Source organism: Quercus robur, chromosome 10 (genome assembly GCF_932294415.1).
Source record: "Quercus robur chromosome 10, dhQueRobu3.1, whole genome shotgun sequence".
Classification (NCBI taxonomy): Eukaryota; Viridiplantae; Streptophyta; class Magnoliopsida; order Fagales; family Fagaceae; genus Quercus; species Quercus robur.
The window spans coordinates 29,110,845-29,132,666 of NC_065543.1; the positions used below are offsets into that span (position 1 = coordinate 29,110,845).

Sequence of the window (21,822 nt, forward strand, 5' to 3'; positions counted from 1 at the left end):
CAAGGCAGTGTCCTATCATTCTAGATTTAGGGATTCAGTCAACTAAACTTCTTCAAACTCCTACCCCTATAAGCATCAGTATTTGGTGAGAACTAACCAATGTAGGTTCTGGCAATGATGCAGAGGGCATGGATAAAAATTTGCAAAATCAGTGCTAGCTCCACAGGTAGGTCCCTCCATAGACCTATAGTTCAAAGCTTCTAGGAATGGTAGAACCAACTTGGTTCCATCCTCCTTTTATGTGGGGCAATGTTAAGATATCAAAATCATGCTTATTTGGTAATACTATGGTTTGTGGTTGTATTGTGGCAGACCTAGTACGTTGTCAATTTAGGGTTTTGTTAATTTACATTCTTTTTTGGATTTAGTTTCAGCTTATGTAGATATTTGGAATGTTTTTCCTTGTTTTGGTAGTTAGAAAATTGAGTGGGTGGAATCAAGGATGTAAGCTTTAAGGTTCTTTATATGAGTGAAGCTTGTATATACTATTAGAATAATTGTTAAGTGATTAAATTCATCATTTCTTATCAGCTTAAGCTTTTAGGATTGGCTTAATTTATCATGGTACCAAAGCTAGACGTCCATAGTCAAAAAACTGTCTCCACTCTAACTTCAACTTAAAATAAAAATTTTCACATATTAGGCCCACTTGTTGAGGGGGAGTGTGGCGCACATGCGTGTTAGAATAATAGTTAAATGATTAAATTCATCATTTCCTATTGGCTTAAGAATGTTGTTTTGCGCTTGTGAGATTTTACTGTGTTAGAGTTATTTTCTGGTTACTTGTTCTATTAGCATGTTGATAAGGGTATTTGTGTAATTATGTTATAAACCTAATATAAATATATTCTAAGGTGGAGGCTGACTAATTAACACCTAAACCTTATTTTCTTCAGGTTGTGATTGTCCATTTTTATTCATCTATGTTTTGTATTAAGAGAAGCTGCATGCATCTATGTTTTGGAATAAGTGTTTCATTTACAACTATGTAGATTGAGCTTCATTAAGTTCTTCTATTACAGGATGTTTGAAAACCGTGTTCCACACATGCTGGATGGTGATTATACACCATACTCTGCACTTGACATCTTTGTGAAGGACCTGGTCAGTCTAAAATCCACCTATGCCTTTTTTTAGTGGAAACAATGTATATGAATATTTCCTCATGAGTTTAAAGAAATAATGGTTATTATCATCTACAGGGAATTGTTTCTCATGAATGTTCCTCCCATAAAGTTCCCCTTCATATTGCCACAGTGGCACACCAGCTGTTCCTGTCAGGTGCTGCATAATCTTCTAAATTTTTATAATATCATAAAGTCTCTATTTTAGGTTCTTCATCACCTAAATCAGTGGAAACTAAATTGCATACTAAACTATAGATACGATCAGTGTGAAAACCTGGAGCAGTCTTGCAGGACAAAGCATTTGACCTGTGACTTGGCTACCCATTAATGTTACCCAAATTTGCAAAGAGCCTCCTGCTGTTCCAATTTCCTTCAAATTAACATTAAATTAAAGAGCATAAAAAGGAGAAACTGAAGAGAGCTTTAGTGTTTCATCTTAGTTATTCTTTTGGTTGTTTGGGTGGCACAATTTTTGCAATAATTTGTTCAACTTGATGGTAATTGGAATGGATGGGGTCTACTTGAAGTTTTAATGACACTAGAGAGTTGATTTCTCAATTTTAAAATTAGAGGTAGATTGAAACTTGAGTGATAGTTTAAGGTGGATATTTATAAATTACCTCTTTTTCTCATCAACTATGCAGAAATTTTCTTGCAGCTAAAATTACATCTTTTACCTGCTCCCCGCCCTCTTTGCTCTCCCTCTTGACTGGTCCCTTCAATCATTCCTTTTTGCTTTAGATATATGACTGTCCAGTGAACTGACTTTGCAATCTTCCTCTTATGTCCTGTTTGCATCTAAGTCAATTAGGCACTTAGACTTTTTCCTGTTTCTCAAAAACTTTCTCATGATTTTCTTAACCAAGCTTCTTGTATCTTAGATTAATATCTTTGGCCGATTCACCTAAGCCAATAATATTTTCCTTTCATAGGGAAAATTCACTTTTCAAGTCACCAAACATGAATCTTTTTCATTTAGATAAATTTAGAGATGCAGAAATTTCAAAACTAGCTTCAACACTTCTGATTGTGGCAGAACTTTTCTGCAGAAAGAGGAGGTGGCAAAAGATGGCACTTGCTACCATATATATGGCATAAACTGGAAATGCAAACTTATTAGTAAATAATATGGGACAACGGAGAATTACTCATAATTTTACTATTGAACAGGTTCTGCTGCAGGCTGGGGCCGGCAAGATGATTCTGGTGTGGTTAAGGTAAGAGCAAGTAATGCCAATCTTTTGATTTAAGCTGAAGAAACATAGTCAATCTAATGTGTCAGGCTAAATTTATGATCAATTGAGTATTTCAAAGATTCAAACAGTAAGCCTTTCTGCTATTTGCTTTTACCAGCAAGAAGCCTTTTGATTTTTGACCTATGGTTCCAGCTTATGTTGATTGCGTAAGGATTAATACAAAATATCAGATTTGGAAAGAGTGTTCCAACTACCTGTTAAAGATGGTCTATCATTGACCCATGCTGTTGTAACTGAATAATTGAAATAGCCTTAATTTCCCACATGATCTGAAGTAAGTAATTATGTTGAGTGACTTATGATAATCTCTAGGTACTCCGATTGGTAGATCATTGAATCTCCTTTTTTCTTTTTCTTTTTCCCTAATAAAATTACGTTATAACTTATTGAAAAATTAAATTAGATTCTAATTGAACCTGTTTCTGATATGACTTATCTGAATCTTCTTTTGTCCTTTTCCCTCCTTTTTTCTTGGGTCAATTAAATCTCTAACTGCTACCAAATCAGAACCCTACTTTTTCTAGGTTGTTGAGCCTGTTATGGTTTCTCGATTGCTTGTTCTTCATTTTTTGTGTCTCTCTGCTAGTTGTGTTTGAAATTTAATTTCAAACTAGAATGTGGTTATGTAATAGCATGAAGAAATCCTTAGATTTCAAGCTCAAATACATTTATAATTGATTAAAACCCTCCATAAATTTGAATACTGAAACTTTTTCTTCTTTTTTCCCTCCTCCCCCAGTTTTCTAACTATATTAAAATCTAAGTGCACAATTTGGGAAGCTTTTTAAGTGTAAAAAGGTGATCTAATGGTTCAAATCCAGAAATTGCAAGTTTAAATGCAATATTTATATTTCCACAGGTTTATGAGACACTCACAGGTGTTATTGTCGAAGGAAAACTTCCTGTTCCTAAGAAAGAAGTTGTCTTAAAATCTCTTCCATCTGAGTGGCCACTAGATCCCATTGATGACATACAAAGACTAAATCAGAACAATTCAAAGATTTTGGTTGTTCTGGATGACGATCCAACTGGAACACAAACTGTTCATGATATTGAGGTTTTAACAGAATGGTGAGTGTTTTTAATTGTTCTTTGTTTTATAGTTTCTTAGGTAAAGATTTGATCTAGATACCAGATAGTATGAAACACATTTCTATAAAACTAGTTATTTTTAGACATAAAGCCATAAAGCAAAGCTGCTGCATTTTTGTTGAATAACTAGTGTTATTCATCTCATTGCACATGTTAAATAAACCCTGTGTACTGTTTTATTTGTAGCTAAAGACAACTGTAATTCCTGGTTTGTATAGATTCGTGTGTAGATTTTTTTTGTGAAACTGTTGTAGGGGCATGTGCCCCACATCAGGTGTATAATAGGTTGATATGGGCTATATAAGTGATTACAGTAAGCCCTAATTGTGGCTAGTCCTTTCGGGTATAGCATAGACGTGACTAAAGCTTTCCTTGAGTCATGGAAAAAACCTTCCAAAAGATGAATTTACAGTTATTATAATTTGCACATTTTTCGTTGCAGGACTATTGAATCACTTATTGCCCAGTTCAGAAAAATTCCTAAATGTTTTTTCATTTTGACCAACTCCAGATCACTGAGTTCTGAAAAGGTAAAGATCTCGTTTTTATACACATGCCAATTCTTTTAAGATTGTTTCTCATCCGTTAATAAAAATAGTCCTTATTAGAACACAACTTTCTGCCATAAGAAGTATCTCAATACTATCTGCTTGTTCCTGGCCACTGAGTTTGAAATCATCTTTATACAGGCCAGTGCATTGATAAAAGATATCTGCAGAAACCTACATACTGCAGCTACGTCAGTTGAGAACATTGATTATACGGTAGTTTTGAGAGGGGATTCAACGTTACGTGGTCATTTTCCGGAGGCAAGGATAAGAACTTAAAATAGAATTCTACTGTGGAGTCAATGCTATTGAGACTGAGTAATTTCAATTCACATCATGACATAGGACTGCCTTTTTTTTAGGAAGCTGATGCTGCTGTTTCAGTATTAGGGGAGATGGATGCATGGATCATTTGCCCTTTTTTTCTTCAAGGAGGGCGTTACACTATTGAAGATGTACACTATGTTGCAGATTCTGACAAGTAAGGTTTCCCTTTTTGTGTTGAAAGGTTTGTTCAGTCATTATTAGATGCAAAAATATAACATGGATCATGGTGTCTGTAGGCTTGTCCCTGCAGGGGACACAGAGTTTGCTAAAGATGCTGCTTTTGGCTACAAAGCTTCAAACCTCCGTGAGGTCAAAATTTTTCTTTGATTGTTCAAAATGGGTAATCGTTTATACAAACTCTTAACACTAGTAGATTTCTCGTAAATTTGCAAATTTTTTTGTCTAAATATAGTGGGTGGAGGAGAAAACAGGTGGCCGCATACCAGCCATTAAAGTAACATCTATTTCTATACAACTGTTAAGGAAAGGTGGACCAGATGCTGTTTTTGAGCGTCTTTACAATCTTCCAAAGGTACATAATATCGTGAACACTCACATGCACACATACAACTGCAGAAATACATACGTACACTAACACATTAGTTGTGTGGTTGAAGTGATTTCCCTCATTAAGTAGTTGTCATAATATGCTTCTATATCTTCGGAAGTGGTTGTGTAATTTGTCAATAATGTCAATTGAGGGGTAAAAATAAATCTAGGCTAGAATGTTTTTCAGCAGATATGTTTATCACTTCTCTTCTATAAAATTTGGACCTGAATTAAGTGGGATACTATCATTTTATGGATCAAAAGTATTATATATATTTTTTGTAAGTAAATATTTCAATAAGAAGAGCAAAGGGGCACAAGTCATGTAAACAGGATGTATACACCAGCATTAAGCTCTAAAGTAAGCTATCAAGCATCTCAGGAAAATTGGCAAAAGAGAATAGACCTGAAGAATTTATCCACTCAAATAAAGATTTGAGAAATAAAACCTTAAAAAATATTTAGGTCAAGAACAGATTTTTCACTTCCGTCAAATTTTTTAGCATTTCTGTCCCTCTAGATGCACCACATTTGACAATGAGGGATTACCTTTCAAATCTCTATATTACTATGTCTACATTGCCTTCCTTGCCAACTTGCCAAGAGCACCACAACACCCTTTGGCATAACCTAGTGAATCCCAAAAAGAGAAATCACCATACTTTTAAGTTCTCTATCAACAGCGCAATGAAGAAGTAGATGATCTGTAGTTTTCCCAGCCAACTAACACATATGACACCAGTCTATAACAATTAGCTGGAGCATCCTGAGGTTGTTAAATGGATCAAATAAACGTTATTTGAAGAATACCTGCTTTAGTTTGTTTATTTTCCATACCATAGAAATGACATTTGGTACATAGACTTGGGTATGAATGTTACATGCAGGTAAGTATCCAGTGTTGGATATATATATATGGATATATTTCCAAATATTTTCCACCATTTTGAGTTTTTAGTACCATACCCTTATGAATGTCATATCATGTTGATACAATCACATGAATGTGAAGTGTCTGGGTAAAACAGGATATAAATGCAGCCGAGTCTAAGTGCCTCTGCCTTTTATTGTCTGGGAAATATCAATATCAACAGCCATATTTTGTTGCAGCTTCTATTAAAAGAATAGGCAGTTTATGTATTTGGTTTGATAAGAACGAGTGATTACACAATAAACTCCATCTATTTTATATGATAGGAACCAGTGATTAGTATAGAATAATACATTATCATGTTCTGCCCCGCAATGTCCATTAACTATGGTTGAAGCTTCTAGAACTTCTTTTATTGGACAAAGTTGCTAGAAAAGTATGAAAGGTAAATTAGATGGGAAGAGGAAGAAAATGTTTCTATTTGGTGAACGAAATAAAGAAAATGATAGATTCAACAAAAGGGAGGGAGACAATGGTTTAAGAAATTCCATCAAAATTCTACAAAGTTGGTGGTTCTCATGTATTGCAGAGGTTTTCTTCTTCATTGGCTGCTCTATAAAGATAGGGATAAGAAAATAAAATCTAGAGAAATTTCTGGTACATTGTTTGTGGATTAATAAATTCTCCATGGACAGTGGCAATATTGTTGGCCCTTTTGATAAGTGTAATGGAGTGAGTTCCACCAAGTTCTCAAATTCAGCCCACCTTCATTTTTAGGCAAGTCAACAGCTACAGCATCTTTGCCTTATTGCTTCATTCCAAATTAGATGGAAAACAATGAGGCTTGATCCATTTCCTGATACTTTTTTCACTCAAGCAGGTTGTATCCAATCTACAAATTGCAGTTCATTGAATGGGTTGATTTGGGATGAATATAGACATAGATTTTAGATTGGGTTGGAGGTCCCAATCCAACCGAAAGTTGGTATGAGCCAGGGCTCCAGACTAGCCAAGCTGACTGAGATTTACCCTGCTCAAGCTCAGCTTGATCAGAAATATGAGGGGCTCTGTAAGCTTGTCAAGCTCACGAGCGGCTCAATGAGCCTTGAGGTTCCTATCCTCACCCTGACATTCGGAATTTTTTAAACCAGTCCAGATCTCAATCCTACCCTCCCATACAGGCCCACACCAGAAGATCAGAAAGATGGAAGAGGGAAGACTTGTTGCCCTACCATCCTCTCTTGCTTTTCATCAATTTGGGATTCCTGCACCTCAATATTGAGATCTAATGAGAGGGAAGACATATAGATAAAACCCTCTTAGCCGCTCTCACTTTAGAATGCAATGTAAATCGTAAGTCCCATGTTAAGGATCAGTGACAACACTCAAATAACTAAATCTCTTTAAAGCTTTTCCTCCTCAAATCTGTTATTGCAAGTTACTTATCAAAAAAAAAAAAAAAAATCTGTTAGTGCAAGTTGCCCTTGAGCTGGTACATGAGCCTAGAAGCCAATCATGTCGATAAATTATCAATTTTCCCAAAAGCTTAAGCTTTTAAGGAAATTGTGAGTTTAGTTATTTAACCATATATCTAACATTCTCCTTATGTGTGGACCCAGACTCCCTTGTAATAAATAGGATAGGGTGGAGACAAGGTTTGAATTTAGGATCACTTGCTTTGATACTATGATAAATTATCGTCCCAAAATTTTAAGCTATCAGAAAATTGAGAATTTAATCATTTAACCATAATTGTAATAGATCTTAATGCTTGAGTTTATATCGTTATATTAAATTAGCTTTGGCATGAACTTGAGCTTGGGTCATTCTGCTTAATAGGTGAGCTGAGTTGAGCCCTTGGTTGAGACAAGCTTGGCTCAGTTCATATAGACCCCTAGTAGAGGATAAGGTTGTGACATTGGGAAATGGACCCAAAAAGAACTAATCAGTGACTCAGTGTTGAAGAGATGCTTATGTTGCTTAAGATAAAACTTGTTTTCATGAGATTTCGTCCTTTTCTTCTTATTATATAATCCTGTAAAGTGAACCCCTCCCCCCCCCCTCCCACCCGCCACCAAATAAGCGATATAATAAAAACTGTTTGTTGAAGAAAATTCGCAAAAGATAATTTAATCACTTATCTTAGTGGTCCTACCAATTTGAATTAACATAATCTAACCTCAGTTGCTCCTGATTTCCAACTCTAACAACCCTACCAATGTGGTGGATTTAATAGGAACCTCTAGCTATGTGGGGATTATCATAGCTGTATATGGCTTTTAAATTTAGTGGCAGGAGACAGGAGCCAGTAGGTTAGGAACTTACCTAGATTGCCCTTTCCAGGACCTTTCCTTTGTAGGAGAAACATGCACTTTAGCTACTCTAGAGGGGAATGACTATGAATATTGAAGCTAATTAGAATATCTGTGAAGCTTGTCTTGTCATCATTTGTTACAAATGAGCAGATCTTTGTTTAGAGCTTAACATAGTGAAAAGAAAAAGAACATATCAGCCATTATCCTAGTGCTACTTTATCTTTATCTCGCTAATGTAGTAAATGACATTTGATTTTTCAATGTATCATAGGACCTAGCTATTTGGAAAGTCAGTTTGTTAATTAAAAGTAAATGTGAGAAGAAATTACAGAAAGTGTGTTACTCAAAGAAATTACTTGATTGCCCAAAAAAAAGGGGTGAAAAACATTTAGACAGAGGTTGTGGGTTCAAGACCCATTGGGTGTGTATGTGTAACCTAACAATAAAAAATAAAAACATTGATATTTTTGTGAGTAATTTTATGAGAAGTGTTTATCAGCAACATAGCCTTCTCTTTTTATAATTAAAGTCATTAGTCAGCATTTTGTATTCTTCCAAAACAAAAAATTCCCACTTATTCCATTTTTCAAGGGGTTAAAAGTCTATAAGGTGAATTAGTCAGGTCCTGTTTATGATGCAAAATTTCATGGATCGTACTTGGGCTTAGCAATTCCTTTTGTCTATCCATTGTTCATTCTCCAGTTTGTTTTTTGCCTCGTAAGTCCCGCCTTACCATGTTAGTAATTCAAATCATACAGTTTTGACTCTTCTACTCCATCATCTAGCCATAAATTGGTTTTATTTCTTTTTGCCTGAGTCCTAAGTACTGCAGTGTTGCAATGCACTAAGACATCCAATATCTCACTCTCTAGCTGAACAAAAGTACCACATGTTACTCCAGAGTTTCATCTTTTAAACTAACAACTATTAAACATGGTTGTTGTTGAAAGCTTTTATGAGGCAGGTCTTAGTAATAAGGTTTAGGTATAGTCAAGTCATGTAATGTATATCTATTTGCAGGTATCATGCGTAATGCATCTTAACAGCTTAATTACGAAGTTTATATGACACAAAACTGTTAGCTGCACTTCTGTTAGCCGCACTTGTGCCAGGTGTGTGTGTGTGTTTTCTTTTGACAATGAAATGCTAGGTTTTGACTAATTTGTTTCTGGTTTATTTCATGAACAGGGGTCGACATGTATAGTTAATGCAGCTAGTGAAAGAGACATGGCTGTATTTGCAGCTGGAATGATTAAGGCAAGTGTCCTGCTATTGCTATGATATTTCTGTTTTTCAATTAGTATAATTGTGATTACTTTCCAGCATGTTTTCCTCAAAAGCTAGTATTTGTTTTAATAAGCTATGTTAAACTGACAGGCTGAATTGAAGGGAAAACGTTTCCTATGCCGTACTGCTGCTAGTTTTGTTTCTACTCGCATTGGAATTATCCCTAAAGCCCCAATTTTGCCAAAGGATCTAGGAATAAACAAAGAAAAGAATGGTGGCCTAATAGTTGTAGGGTCATATGTTCCAAAAACAACTAAACAGGTAGAAATGATGAATAATGGAGATTTCTGTTTCTTTCTTTTATCCAATATTTTGATATCTCTACTTGGTTGGTGCTCCCTCCACAGGTGGAAGAGCTCAGACAACAATGTGGCCAGATCTTAAGAAGTATTGAGGTTACCCAAATACTAAGTTTCTCTTTTAGTTGTGGATTTGTTATAATTATAGCTTTTCATATAAAAGACTGAATAGCCAACTTTGTAATGAAACAGGTTTCTGTTGATAAACTTGCAATGAGGTCTGTAGAAGAGAGGGAAGAGGAAATCAGTAGAACAGCAGCCATGGCAGATTGTTTTCTTAGGGCTCATAAGGACACTCTAATACTGACCAGTCGGGAGCTCATCACTGGAAAAAGTTCGACTCTTTTTTTTCCTGGATATGTTGCTTAGCTATGTGGATATTGAATTCTCTGAACAATATAAAGTTCTTTATGGATAATGTCCACTAGAGCAAGTTGTTAAATGTCTGTATTCAAAAAAACAGTTGGAACAGCAGTACTTTTTTTTCCTGCCTCCCCTTTTCTCATGTGTCAATTCATTTTGCATTTGCAGCTCCTTCCGAGAGTTTGGAGATCAATTTCAAAGTGAGCTCAGCACTGGTGGAAATTGTTAGGCAGATTACTATAAAACCTCGTTACATTCTTGCAAAGGTACTTTTATAATAAACAATACTCCTCCTTTTAACCTTGTTGACATGGCAAACAATGGTACTTTATGTTGATCTTGACACATTGTGGAAGCTTTATTAAAACAATTTGAGCTTGTGGACTAATTTCAAAGTACTCAAATTCAAATGCTACATACTGAAAACATTATTACTCTCTTTTAGGGTGGAATTACCTCATCAGATCTTGCTACAAAAGCCCTTGAAGCAAAATGTGCCAAGATAGTTGGACAAGCATTGGCTGGTGTTCCCTTGTGGCAGCTAGGTCCTGAAAGTAGACATCCTGGAGTTCCATACATTGTTTTCCCGGGTGAATATATGTTCTTATAGTGTTTCGGTTATGTAATCTTTTGTTGAAAATTTTATTTTGAGTCTGACAATTTGAAAATCTGCTTTATAGGTAATGTTGGTGACAGTAAAGCACTGGCCGAAGTTGTGAAATCTTGGGCTCGTCCTCTTAGACTTTCATCTACAAAAGAACTTCTTTCTGTAATGTCCATTAAAATAATATATAAAGATTTTTATAATTTGTGTGCTTGATTATATTGGTCCCCAATCACATACATCCTGTATACTTGGGTGACTCTTTTTCTTTTTTTTGGGATCAATAAAATATTTATCAAAAAAAAAAAAAAAAAAATTTAAGATATCTTGATACTTTTTTCCACTGATACTCAAAATTTTCTCTATATGCAGAATGCAGAAAAAGGTGGATATGCTGTTGGAGCATTCAACGTTTATAATTTGGAAGGAGCTGAGGCAGTTGTTGCGGCTGCAGAGGAAGAACAAAGTCCTGCCATATTACAGGTTGGAAGTAGTCTATTTAGAAGATTGATATTATAGCCATGGAGACTCATAAATGACATCTGCCATGATTTTATCCATAATTTGTGATAAGACTATTGAGTTTCCAAATTGAAGCATGGACATGTGTTGTCAATTTTTATTCTATTTTTAGGTTGTATTTGGATTTAATGATTATATTTTTCATTTCTTTATGTTGATTTATTTTCTCAATTTACTCTTAACTATTCAAATAACACATGTAAATTTCTTATACTTACATTAATATTTTAAAGTTAATATATGTCAATGATTATGTATTGTTTATTTATTTATTTATTTTTAATTGTATGAAATATTTACCTATATTTGCTTGAGATTACTGAGAAACTTAAGCATAATTATATTATATTGAGTCTCAATTGAATTTTAAATGAACTTGTATCTAGGTGGATTTTTGAATCTTGATGTGAATTGTTTATGATGGAAAAAATTTAATTTCATCTCAATTAACAGCATACATTTACATTATTTTTGTATAAAAATTAAGGTTTTTTATTTTTAAAAAAACTTATATTAGTTAATATTTTGCATTATTTCTTTCAACACTTGTCTTTTAATCTTATCCCTCAGTACTAAAATCTTGCTCTATTGACCATTGTCTGCATTGATGATATGATTGATGAAATTCTTTGGAAGAATCATGATTTAGGGAAATTTTCTGACTTGATTCTGTTCCTTTTCAGATTCATCCTGGTGCCTTAAAGCAAGGGGGAATTCCTTTGGTTGCCTGTTGTGTCTCTGCTGCTGAACAAGCCAGTGTAAGTGCCATTTCATACACTTGACTTAAGTAGAAAGCAAATAAGTTTAGGAAAAAAAATGAGGGGCAAAAATAAAAAAGCACTGAAAGGTTGAAAGAGAAACAAAGAAAAATTGTTTGCACATTCAGGGTGAAAAGCACAGAAAGGCCAGTGTTGTTTGCACGAGTTTCTATCAAGCACTTGATATACTCAATAGGCGAATGCTATTGTTTGGTAAAAAGCCCTGTTTTGGCTTAGTATGTGTTTATATGCCTCTGTTTAGCTTAGATGTGACATATATTTTATACAGCTGTTATGCAACTTGAGCATTGAAAATTAGTCATTCAATTAAAAGTGCTGAATTTATTCCTCCCAAAAACCCTTACCAGAAACAAAACTTTGTGCTGAATTTATTTTGTTCTACCTGAAGAAGTGCATCTCTTTTGTCTATAAATAATTGGATTTTGTTAATCTCTTGATCTCATTCCTTGTTTGGTTAAAAAATATGTATGGGTTAGAATTTTAGTTTTTCTCTGAAGACATCCTTCCTACTTTTTGAGGTTAGAATTCGTTAAACTATTGCTGATGACATTTAGTTACTAGATCTTGTGTTACAAGAAAGAGATATTGGATGTGTTTGTTTCTTATGGTTGGTAAAATAATTTATACTGCAAAAATGAAAGGAAAAAAAGAACAAAGAATAAGCAATTTTTTATGGAGGAAAAGAATACTGAGAATATATGGAGAATATGAAGGATTAAATATTGACATAGTAATAGCACAAACTTTATGTGATTTGGTGTTTGGCTTACCTTTTCAGGCAATTGAAAGGAAACTTACACTATTATACTTGGAGACTACAAAATTTTGAGAAAATGCTATCCATGATGTAACCACATAGTAGTTCAATCAACCAAATGATTTTCTAATAACCAAATACCAGGTCACTAAACATCTCATGAGCCTGTTCTTGTACTGCAACCCAATTCAATTTTTCTTAGGGGTTTACATTGCCAGACTCTTTGACTTCTTTATACTTAAGGTAAGATGTACAGATGTTTTGGAGTAAATGCTAATACATGAATGGCAGGTCCCCATCACTGTTCACTTTGATCATGGAACTTCAAAGCAAGACCTGGTTGAAGCTCTTGAGTTGGTTAGTTGTCTTTTTTTATTTAATATCAAAGCCATATGTCTTTCTGTCACCGTAGAGTACCTTCCATTTGATTTACTGCTGAGCATTCTATGTGGTCAGATTGCATTCAATTTATCTTCAATAAATAATAACTAAAGAGTCAATTTCATTTTTTGAACCCAACCGTGCCAGGGATTTGATTCAGTTATGGTAGATGGTTCACATCTTTCATTCAAGGACAATGTATCATATACAAAGTTCATATCATTCTTGGCTCACTCAAAAGATATGCTAGTGGAAGCTGAATTAGGGAGGTTGTCAGGAACAGAAGATGACTTGACTGTGGAAGATTATGAAGCAAGACTGACTGATGTTAATCAGGTTACTTCTGTTTTGAATTAGGTAGAGTCAGCTTTTCTTTTTCGCACATAATGTTGCCAATAACCAGCCTCATGAATTTCAGGCTCAACAATTCATTGATGAGACTGGCATAGATGCTTTGGCAGTGTGTGTTGGAAATATCCATGGAAAATACCCTGCAAGTGGCCCAAATCTTAAACTTGATTTGCTCAAGGTAAAGTATATATAAATACTTTTTTGACATTGTATAGTTTAGTAATTCAATTAGGATTAAAAAATTTACTGACTTCTGTGTAATTAATGTAACTTTACAAAAGGAAGGCAGCATTTGGTTGGTACTTAAAAACTTACCATATTTTGTTACATTAAGGTTTCTTTCTTCTTCTTTTTTTCTTTTTTTGGATAAAGTTACATTAAGGTTTCTAAGTTTTTATGTTCTAGAATAATTTTATGTTATATGGTCTATGCTGTTGATTTGAAATTTAATTTGTAAATTTAAATGGCTAAGGAATATGCTGTTAAAAATATTGATCTCACATTAGTCCTGCTAAAATTTTTGGCTTCAACTTAAAGCTTTGAGATTCGTGGTTATTTTGTGTAATATTATGGCCACTGGGCCAGATTATCTAGTGTGTCAGGAATAACATCCTTACAACTCAATAATGCTGAATCTCCTTTTACCTCTCAAACTAAGAACATCATAAAAAATGTATATTGAAAAGGCTGCCTTCTGCTAAATTTTTTGATTCATGCCTCCACCTCATCCATATTAGCTTTTTACTGATTCTAGCTTCCTTCTACATTTAGGATTTGCGCGCTTTGTGTTTGAAGAAAGGAGTTTTTCTGGTGCTTCATGGAGCTTCTGGCTTGTCAAAGGAACTTATCAAGGTACAATTATTTATAAAATACAAATTTTTAGAATTTATTGGCTTTTTTGAAGGTTTTGTTAACAATTCGAGAACAAAACATGTTCTTATGTACTATAACTAAGTTGGTGAATGGCTTTGAGGTTAATTGACATCATATGAGCTTGCTTGACTACTGCATACAGGGTTGTATAGAGCTGGGCGTCAGAAAGTTCAATGTGAACACTGAAGTGCGGAAGGCTTACATGGACTCATTGAACAACCCCAGCAAAGATTTAGTCTATGTTATGGCATCTGCAAAGGAGGCCATGAAAGCTGTGGTTGCAGAGAAAATGCATCTATTTGGTTCGGCAGGAAAAGCATGATAATTTATACAAATTAGGAAAAGGCCATCAACCCAATCAGCATTATGATGTGGCAATTTATGATATTTCCTTCAATTTGTAATTTTTTGTGAATGATTGACTGGGAGGCTAGCAATAAACGCACGATGATTTATATAAATATCAATAATGTGGGTGACCCCAATCAGTTTTATATCGGTAAAGAGTCTTATAGCTCAATGGTTTTCTTTAGTTATTTCCACGATGAGAATTTGGATTAAAATCCCCTCGGACCAAAAAAAAGAAAAAAAAAAGAGCTTTATGTTGTACGACTTGTGTTTTCTGCTTTGATTTGTGTGTAACTATCTATATATATACTGATATACATATATGTATTAGAGCATTCCATTCGGTTTTGCAAACTTCCTTTATTTTGCATCACAAAGCTAAATATATAAATATATATAGAGATGGGTTCAAATTGCATCTTTTTTAAACTATTGGATTTAAGTAGATCCAACGGTTACCCTCATTATTACAAATATTTTTATTAGAATCTTATTAATTATTCGCATTTATTACATTCTAAAGTATGACTCTCTCTCTCTATGTTTCTCTTCCTCTCCTTTTGTCTCTCCGTTTGTCTCTCTCTCTCCATTCTAAACCTACGTTTCTCTCTCTATCTCCTCCTCCATTGCTCCTCCACCATTGTTCCACCTCCACAGGTTGCCGGCAGAAAAAAAAGGAAGAAGATGGTTTCAATTTATTGCAGCGGCTATGATATCCGCAATTTATGAGGAAAATAAGGAAGAAGATGGTTTCTTGTATATGACCTATATGGCGAGAACACCTTTGGGATTTGCTGAATCGTGATTAAGCTGTATCTATGTGAATAGGAGTTGCAAATAAAACTAAGAAAATAATGGAATTAGCTTAGATGTAAATTTTATGTATTTCATTAGATTGATGTTCTAGGCAGTTCACTATGGTTTGGATCAATGACTATTTTTTAGTTCGTCAACTGTTTAGTATTATGTTCTTTTTAAATTCCAGATGGTTTGGATCAATGTCTACTTTTGCCAGTTTGACTACCTCTTTTATGATTAGGGTGAATGACTATTTTAAGTAAATGAATTGTTTGTGCAGCTCTATGGATGTGTGCGCGCTTGACTCTGTATTTTAGAGTTCTGGGGTTGGCACAAGCTCAACACCGATGGGTATGTGGAAAAAGGGGGAGGTGGGAGGACGTATTGAATCAGTTGATAGAAGTGGAAGGTTGAAAGCAAAACAGGGATGATAATGGCACATGGACTGGTTTCTTGAGCGCCACTGGTAAAGGATGGCCTCCATCTAGTCGTCTAGTTTGAGATAATAGTTTTAGAAGTTGGACCTGGTGCAGAAATTGTTATTGGCATCGTTAATAAATAATGGCACATCTAATGATAGAATTTTACAAGCTGTGGTCAGTGACTAGTCTGCCTATTGATACACCCCCACTATACTTCACAATATGCTTCAATGTAATGTTATGCTGGGATTGGATTTTAAGCAATTATACATGGGACCACCATGAGTACTTGCTGAATAAAAAAATTAAGCACATCAATTACAACTTCACACTTAAACATGTGGATTTGCATGTCTATTTGGAGGTGATATTAATACATGAATCAATATTGTGAAGTTGAGTGGGAAGGCTTGATCCTTTGCATAATTGGCTTGCGTGGGAAACAGATTTGCGTGAGAAGCAAATGTACTTGTCAAGCATGGTTGTTTTACTATTGCAAAGTCTGTCTTCACATTTGCGTGAGAAGCAAATGTATTTGCCAAACGTAGTTGCTTTATTATTGCAAAATCTGTCTTCCCAGACCCCCTAGAGGATTTGACAACAATTCTTAGTTTAGTGATTGTCTCGTGTTTTAGAGGTGTTGTAATGTGTATTGTTTTCTATTTTTCTATGGTTTAATGGTAACCCTTACTATTAAAAACTAAAAAGTGTTTTCCTGTGAGATTATTACGAAAAGTTCCAATAAATTTATAGACTCGGCTGTTATACAGACCGTTCTGGGAGACACAAATAGTCATCTGCGATTGAAATTTTAAGTCGAAACTGAGATCATAGTCTTAATTCTGCCATCGCTGTCCTGTGGGAGCTGTCTGCTACTATGGTAGACCTTGCTAGCACTGCCATGGCATTATGTCACTAAAAGGATTTTACAAAATCTTCAGAATGTACATCATAAAGCACAACAATATTAATATATTATAGAGGGTGAGGAACAGCAAAACTAAATCAAATTGTCCACCTTTGGGCTTGGGATAAGAAAAGTGAGCAACTGACTACCAGGCCAACAAAGAGAACTGTTCACATTGTCCACCTTGTATGTATAAAGTTTCATGTAAAATGTTCCTGGTTATTTTTTTGGAACAAATACAAATTTTCATTCATCCAATCAAAGGAGCAAATCTTTGTTCATTTAGAGACCTTTTTCTGGTACTGATTCTTGACCCATTTGATTCCCACCGAGGTTCCGCTCTTAACCTTTTGGGCGCTCACTGATGCAGCTGCCTTGGCCTTGCCGAGTCCTGCCGATGCTGCTGCTTTCACATCACCCATCTTGCTGCCACTGCTGTTTCCTACCTTGTTCATGAACTTGTCATCATCATCATTGCCACCATAACCTTCTGCGCTCCATTGCCCAACCCAGCCTGGTGCCTTACTTCCCATGGTATCTGAATTTTGCTCAAAGACACTGACCCTTTAAATTGCTTTAATTTCCTCTAGTGTCCAAAACAGAACTCGGCAAATGAATCCATAGATTACATACAGTCCCAAAAGAAATCACATCAAAAGGCAAAAATTGCAATCAAACATAACATAATATTTCAAAGGTAACTAATGAAATTATAATAAAAATATTTATAAAAAATGTGTAACTTTTTAGAGTTACATCAGGTGTAACTTAAACCCATCTCATATATATATAAATAAGCAACCAATTAACAATATATTTGCTATCCCATTTTTCATTTTAGAATACATCATGATAATGTGTGGAATCAGTAGACCATGTGCTTCGAACTTTAACGGTGGATCAGTGACCTGAAAAAGTGAGATAGAGTTAGACGAGGATATAAAGAATTGGATGAGCTAAAAGAAAGTTACACACTCTTAGAACAAAGACGACCCCAGGCACAAACCAAGGGAGGGAACAAATCCCTACCAACTTCGACGAGGTCACTAGCCCAAAAACGAAGAAAAACTCTTTCTTCCACACTCTATCAGATGTTGGAAGAAATCTTATCATCCTACAACTAGAACCCCTAGCAGAAAACTGATTAAAACCAAGAGTTTTTATTTATTTATTTATTTATTTATTTACTTATTTATCTCAATGGATTTGTAAACCAGAGTGAAAATGTCAAATGAGAAAATATGAGAAAGTGAGGAGGGCAAGCTAGAGATTGAGCTATTTATAGGCAACCAAGTGGGTCATCGAAGCGCCACGAGCCAATTAGAGAATGCCACGTGTCCAATCCACTTGAGGAACGAAGTGATGTGACCCATCAACCACTCACTGACAGCCACGTGGCAGCATGTACACCGAGTAATATCAGCATATCTCATGATGCCTAGTGTTCAAGCTATCAAAGAATTGAGGAGTGTCATGTAAAAAAAAAAGAAAAAAAAGAGAGAGAGAAAAGACATGTTTTAGAAAAACGAGAAATAACATAAAGCATATTTGATGAATATATGGACGACTTACAGACAAAGGGGCAACTAATGGGTAATTTATAAAAATATGATTCGTCGAAAAGAGTCATCCAAGATAGTCATCAAAAGGAAAAGAGGAGAACAATATTCAAAACCAAGGCAAGAAGTTGTCTAAGGAAGACCAGTCGTCTACACCACAAGAGAGTATAGATGAACAACAAACACTTAGTAGATTTTAAGGTGTTTTATGCAAACCAAGAATAGTTGCACCACTATCCACTATTCCAATACATGAGGTGAATTCCCTGAAATTCGCTCTACTCTCCCCATTAAGTCCACACATTTCTCACGACGTTAATGATTCCTAATAAGTAGACCCACTCCAAACTCTTTTTTAAAATGACCCAACTTCGCCAGACTAAGGTATGCATTACTATTCATTCACTCATTATACTTGAGTCCTAGAGAGGAATCTGACTTAGCCGTTGAAGGGTCCTTGGCCGGTTCACTCTGGTCACCTTTGATAGCCTCTTTCTTTCTTTTTCAGGTTACCAATCCACCGTTGAAGTTCAAAGCATACAACCTACTAATTTCACACATCATCACATCATATTACCAAAAAAAATAAAAACTATAGAGAGGAAAATAAAAAGACTATAGAGAGAGAGAGAATAAAATACAAAAAGTAAGTTTTGTGTAGTCGGTAAATTTTTTTGCACCAAATGTAGGGGTTATTTATGCATATTTTGTGAAAAATATCACCCATTTTGTATTTTTTTTGTGCCTTGCATTTCTAGATGAGAAAGCCCTAAATTACAAACAGACCAATTATCTTTTTAGATTCCCATATAAAAAAAAAAAAAAAAAAACCCTTTTTAGATCTTACAATGAAACACTTGTGGGGGTAGCAACTTGCATCTCCAACTAGGGATGACAATGGGGCGGGACGGGGCCGAAGGATGGGGTCTTCGTCCCCGCCCCGTATGGTTTAGTCTTGCCCCATCCCCGCCCCGTCCTGCATGGCAGGGAAAACTTTCTCACCCCATCCCCGCCCCTTGGGGTCCCGCGAAGCCCTACCCCACCTCGTAAAACTCTACTTTTTGTTAATTTGCTCTACAACTAATACAATTTTTTTAATGAAACCTATTTCATTAATAAAAATATACTTAAAATTACAACTAAGTTTATCCCATAAAATCAAATCAATTTTTAGAAAAAAATTGAATAATATATCCAAGTGTTTAACAAGACAATCATATATTAAAAAAAAAAAAAAAAAAAAAAACCTCATAGTATAACACATAACAAAATAAAGGCAAAGAACCACATTGAGTAAAATAAAATAAACTAATATTGATATAGTTATTTAAATAGTAGGGTTTTAAGGTATGAAAAATTTACCCCGTCCCGTGGTACGGGGCTAAAATCTTGCCCATCCCCGTTCTACCACCTTTGCGAGGCGGGAAAAACCCGTACGAGACGAAGCGTGGAGAGACGGATTAAATGGGGCGGGAAAAATTCCCATCCCTATCTCCAACCAATCTAAATTTTCATGCAGCCTGCCAATATTGTTCCCTACATGTCCAAATACGCTCCTATTCCAAAATATCCAGCTTTGTACGACAATGTTCCATACATTTGAATAATTGGAAATTCAAAAGTCAAGGAACAAATGATTAAGTGGACTTTTTAATTACAAAACATTATTATAGGTCGGCTAGTTGACTTTCAACCAAAGCCGACTTGACCGACCTGGGCTTGTGGCTTGCAATTAAAGCCATACCATATGCAAAAAATGGGTTGAGTTTGAACTTTGAACCGAAGCCGCAAAGGGTAAAAATGTAAAGTAAATAGAAATAAGAATAGGGCTAAAAGAAACAACACGTGAGTGTGAGATCATCTATTTATTCATCATCATAAAAAATAAAAATTTCTGATCTCATCTGAAATGGCTATGGCGGCTGCTACTGCTGATGTCCTTGTGCCGAGGTTGGAAGAAAAGCACGAGGAACCACAAGAGAAGAAGCAGAAGATGAGAGATGAAGAAAAACAAGAGGAGGAAGACGCCCCCTATCGCGAGAAAGTTGGCTTACCTTTGGATGACGAACTTCAAGAGAAGAAGCAGAAGAAGAAAGATGAAGAAAAACAAGACGTCCCATATCTTAGTGACGATGACGATGATGATTGTTTTCCTGGTGAGCTCCCTGAGATGACCCGTGCAGAATATGTTTTGTATCATCAACAGGTTGAAGAGAGCGGGGTAAGCAATCATCGGATATAGTGAGTTTGTGCGTGATGATGCTCCCATGAATCTTGTCTCATTTGTCGCTCTTTCTGATTCACAGGGCTTTGATGTTGACGACTTCTCCCACTCTTTTGCATGCGGTAGAATTGAGACGATGGGATTCGGGGGGGTCATTGATGATGCTGATAAGAAAAAACTTGGTGAATATTCTAAGGAAGCAATCCACAAGTACAACACTGATGAGGTCTTTTCATAATCAAACCCCTTAATTAGTTACCTCTATTATTATTGTTATTACTGTTGGCTTTATTGTGTCTGGGAACTTTAAGTTCAAGGAGGTGGTGAAGGCAAATGTGCAGTGCGTTGCCGGCCTCATGTATTATATTACCTTCAAGGCTGAGGATGCTTCTACTGCTACTATTGAAACCTTTCAAGCTAAAGTGTGGAGAGGAATTGGATTTGTAGAGGTCACATCTATTAGGGTAAAGCCCATCTCTATCTCCAAGCAAGGTAATTTCTTTTTCTATGCTCCATCAAATAAACCTTTGAAACTGCTCCTAAGTCATGCATTAGCTGAGAAAAGCATGATAATGTTTTACATTTGCAATTTCTTTTTTTGTATTAATTTGCTTGATGCATGAGGTTACAATGCTGAGTTAACTTAGTTGGAGAGGAATGTTTGAAAAGGATCTACTCTCTAATAATACACGTCTTTTAACCTATTGTGCTATTGCTCCTGCTTGACTTGTCTAGATTTGTAGCTTCAACCTTTTAGCTTGTGTGCATCTTCTCTGTTATTTGAATGATTACTTGAAAACTACTTGTTATCATGCTTTGGGAACTTATTGTGCTTGGACTCATAGTTAGGATGTATTTGAAACCATGTATACATTTTATTTGGAAGATCTACCTTCTCTTATTTGCCTTTGGATTTTGATGAATTTAGGCTTAACCTCAAAAACTACTAGTTTCAAAACTTATTCTCGATCAAATTCATGTTATACCGGAGCCACTAAGCCACTTTAGTTGTTATTTATGTTTTGGTTGTCATCTTCAGAACCCTATAACTAGCTATTGCAGATTTATATTCTGTTACTACTTTATGTTCCAGTGTTGCAGGCACCATGATGCAAAAAGAATATTGTTAATTTGAAATCTCGAATTTTGGAATTTCACCGATGTAAATCTTTATCCGACTAAAGATTTTGTGGGTTTTTATTTTTTATTTATTTTTTTATTTTTTAACTACTTTCCTTATTGATGTACTTATTGGAAGCCTAT

General features: G+C 35.2%; 2 protein-coding genes across 5 annotated transcripts in view; both read left to right on the top strand.

The window, feature by feature from the left end:
• LOC126703194 (uncharacterized) overlaps positions 1-16,054 on the top strand; it is a 33,370-nt gene extending 17,316 nt beyond the window's left edge. The window contains exons 20-42 of one of the 2 annotated variants that reach the window (XM_050402146.1): positions 1,023-1,104; positions 1,203-1,281; positions 2,298-2,344; positions 3,243-3,454; positions 3,918-4,005; positions 4,165-4,284; positions 4,386-4,504; positions 4,587-4,659; positions 4,763-4,882; positions 9,274-9,342; positions 9,463-9,633; positions 9,720-9,767; positions 9,864-10,005; positions 10,203-10,300; positions 10,480-10,624; positions 10,715-10,803; positions 11,011-11,121; positions 11,844-11,918; positions 12,988-13,053; positions 13,225-13,413; positions 13,496-13,606; positions 14,200-14,280; positions 15,728-16,054. In XM_050402146.1, coding sequence (XP_050258103.1) covers positions 1,023-1,104; positions 1,203-1,281; positions 2,298-2,344; positions 3,243-3,454; positions 3,918-4,005; positions 4,165-4,284; positions 4,386-4,504; positions 4,587-4,659; positions 4,763-4,882; positions 9,274-9,342; positions 9,463-9,633; positions 9,720-9,767; positions 9,864-10,005; positions 10,203-10,300; positions 10,480-10,624; positions 10,715-10,803; positions 11,011-11,121; positions 11,844-11,918; positions 12,988-13,053; positions 13,225-13,413; positions 13,496-13,606; positions 14,200-14,280; positions 15,728-15,751 — 2,359 coding nt within the window. In that variant the 3' untranslated portion in view covers positions 15,752-16,054. Of the gene's footprint in view, positions 1-1,022; positions 1,105-1,202; positions 1,282-2,297; positions 2,345-3,242; positions 3,455-3,917; positions 4,006-4,164; positions 4,285-4,385; positions 4,505-4,586; positions 4,660-4,762; positions 4,883-9,273; positions 9,343-9,462; positions 9,634-9,719; positions 9,768-9,863; positions 10,006-10,202; positions 10,301-10,479; positions 10,625-10,714; positions 10,804-11,010; positions 11,122-11,843; positions 11,919-12,987; positions 13,054-13,224; positions 13,414-13,495; positions 13,607-14,199; positions 14,281-14,443; positions 14,796-15,727 lie in introns of those variants that run through there. The other variant, XM_050402145.1, reaches the window with a different exon arrangement.
• Positions 16,055-20,194: 4,140 nt separating this feature from the next.
• LOC126702087 (uncharacterized) overlaps positions 20,195-21,822 on the top strand; it is a 62,100-nt gene continuing 60,472 nt past the window's right edge. Inside the window, exons 1-2 of one of the 3 annotated variants that reach the window (XM_050400703.1) lie at positions 20,197-20,556; positions 20,642-20,739. In XM_050400703.1, coding sequence (XP_050256660.1) covers positions 20,245-20,556; positions 20,642-20,739 — 410 coding nt within the window. In that variant the 5' untranslated portion in view covers positions 20,197-20,244. Of the gene's footprint in view, positions 20,557-20,641; positions 20,786-21,822 lie in introns of all 3 variants that reach the window. The other 2 variants (XM_050400704.1, XM_050400706.1) reach the window with 2 other exon arrangements.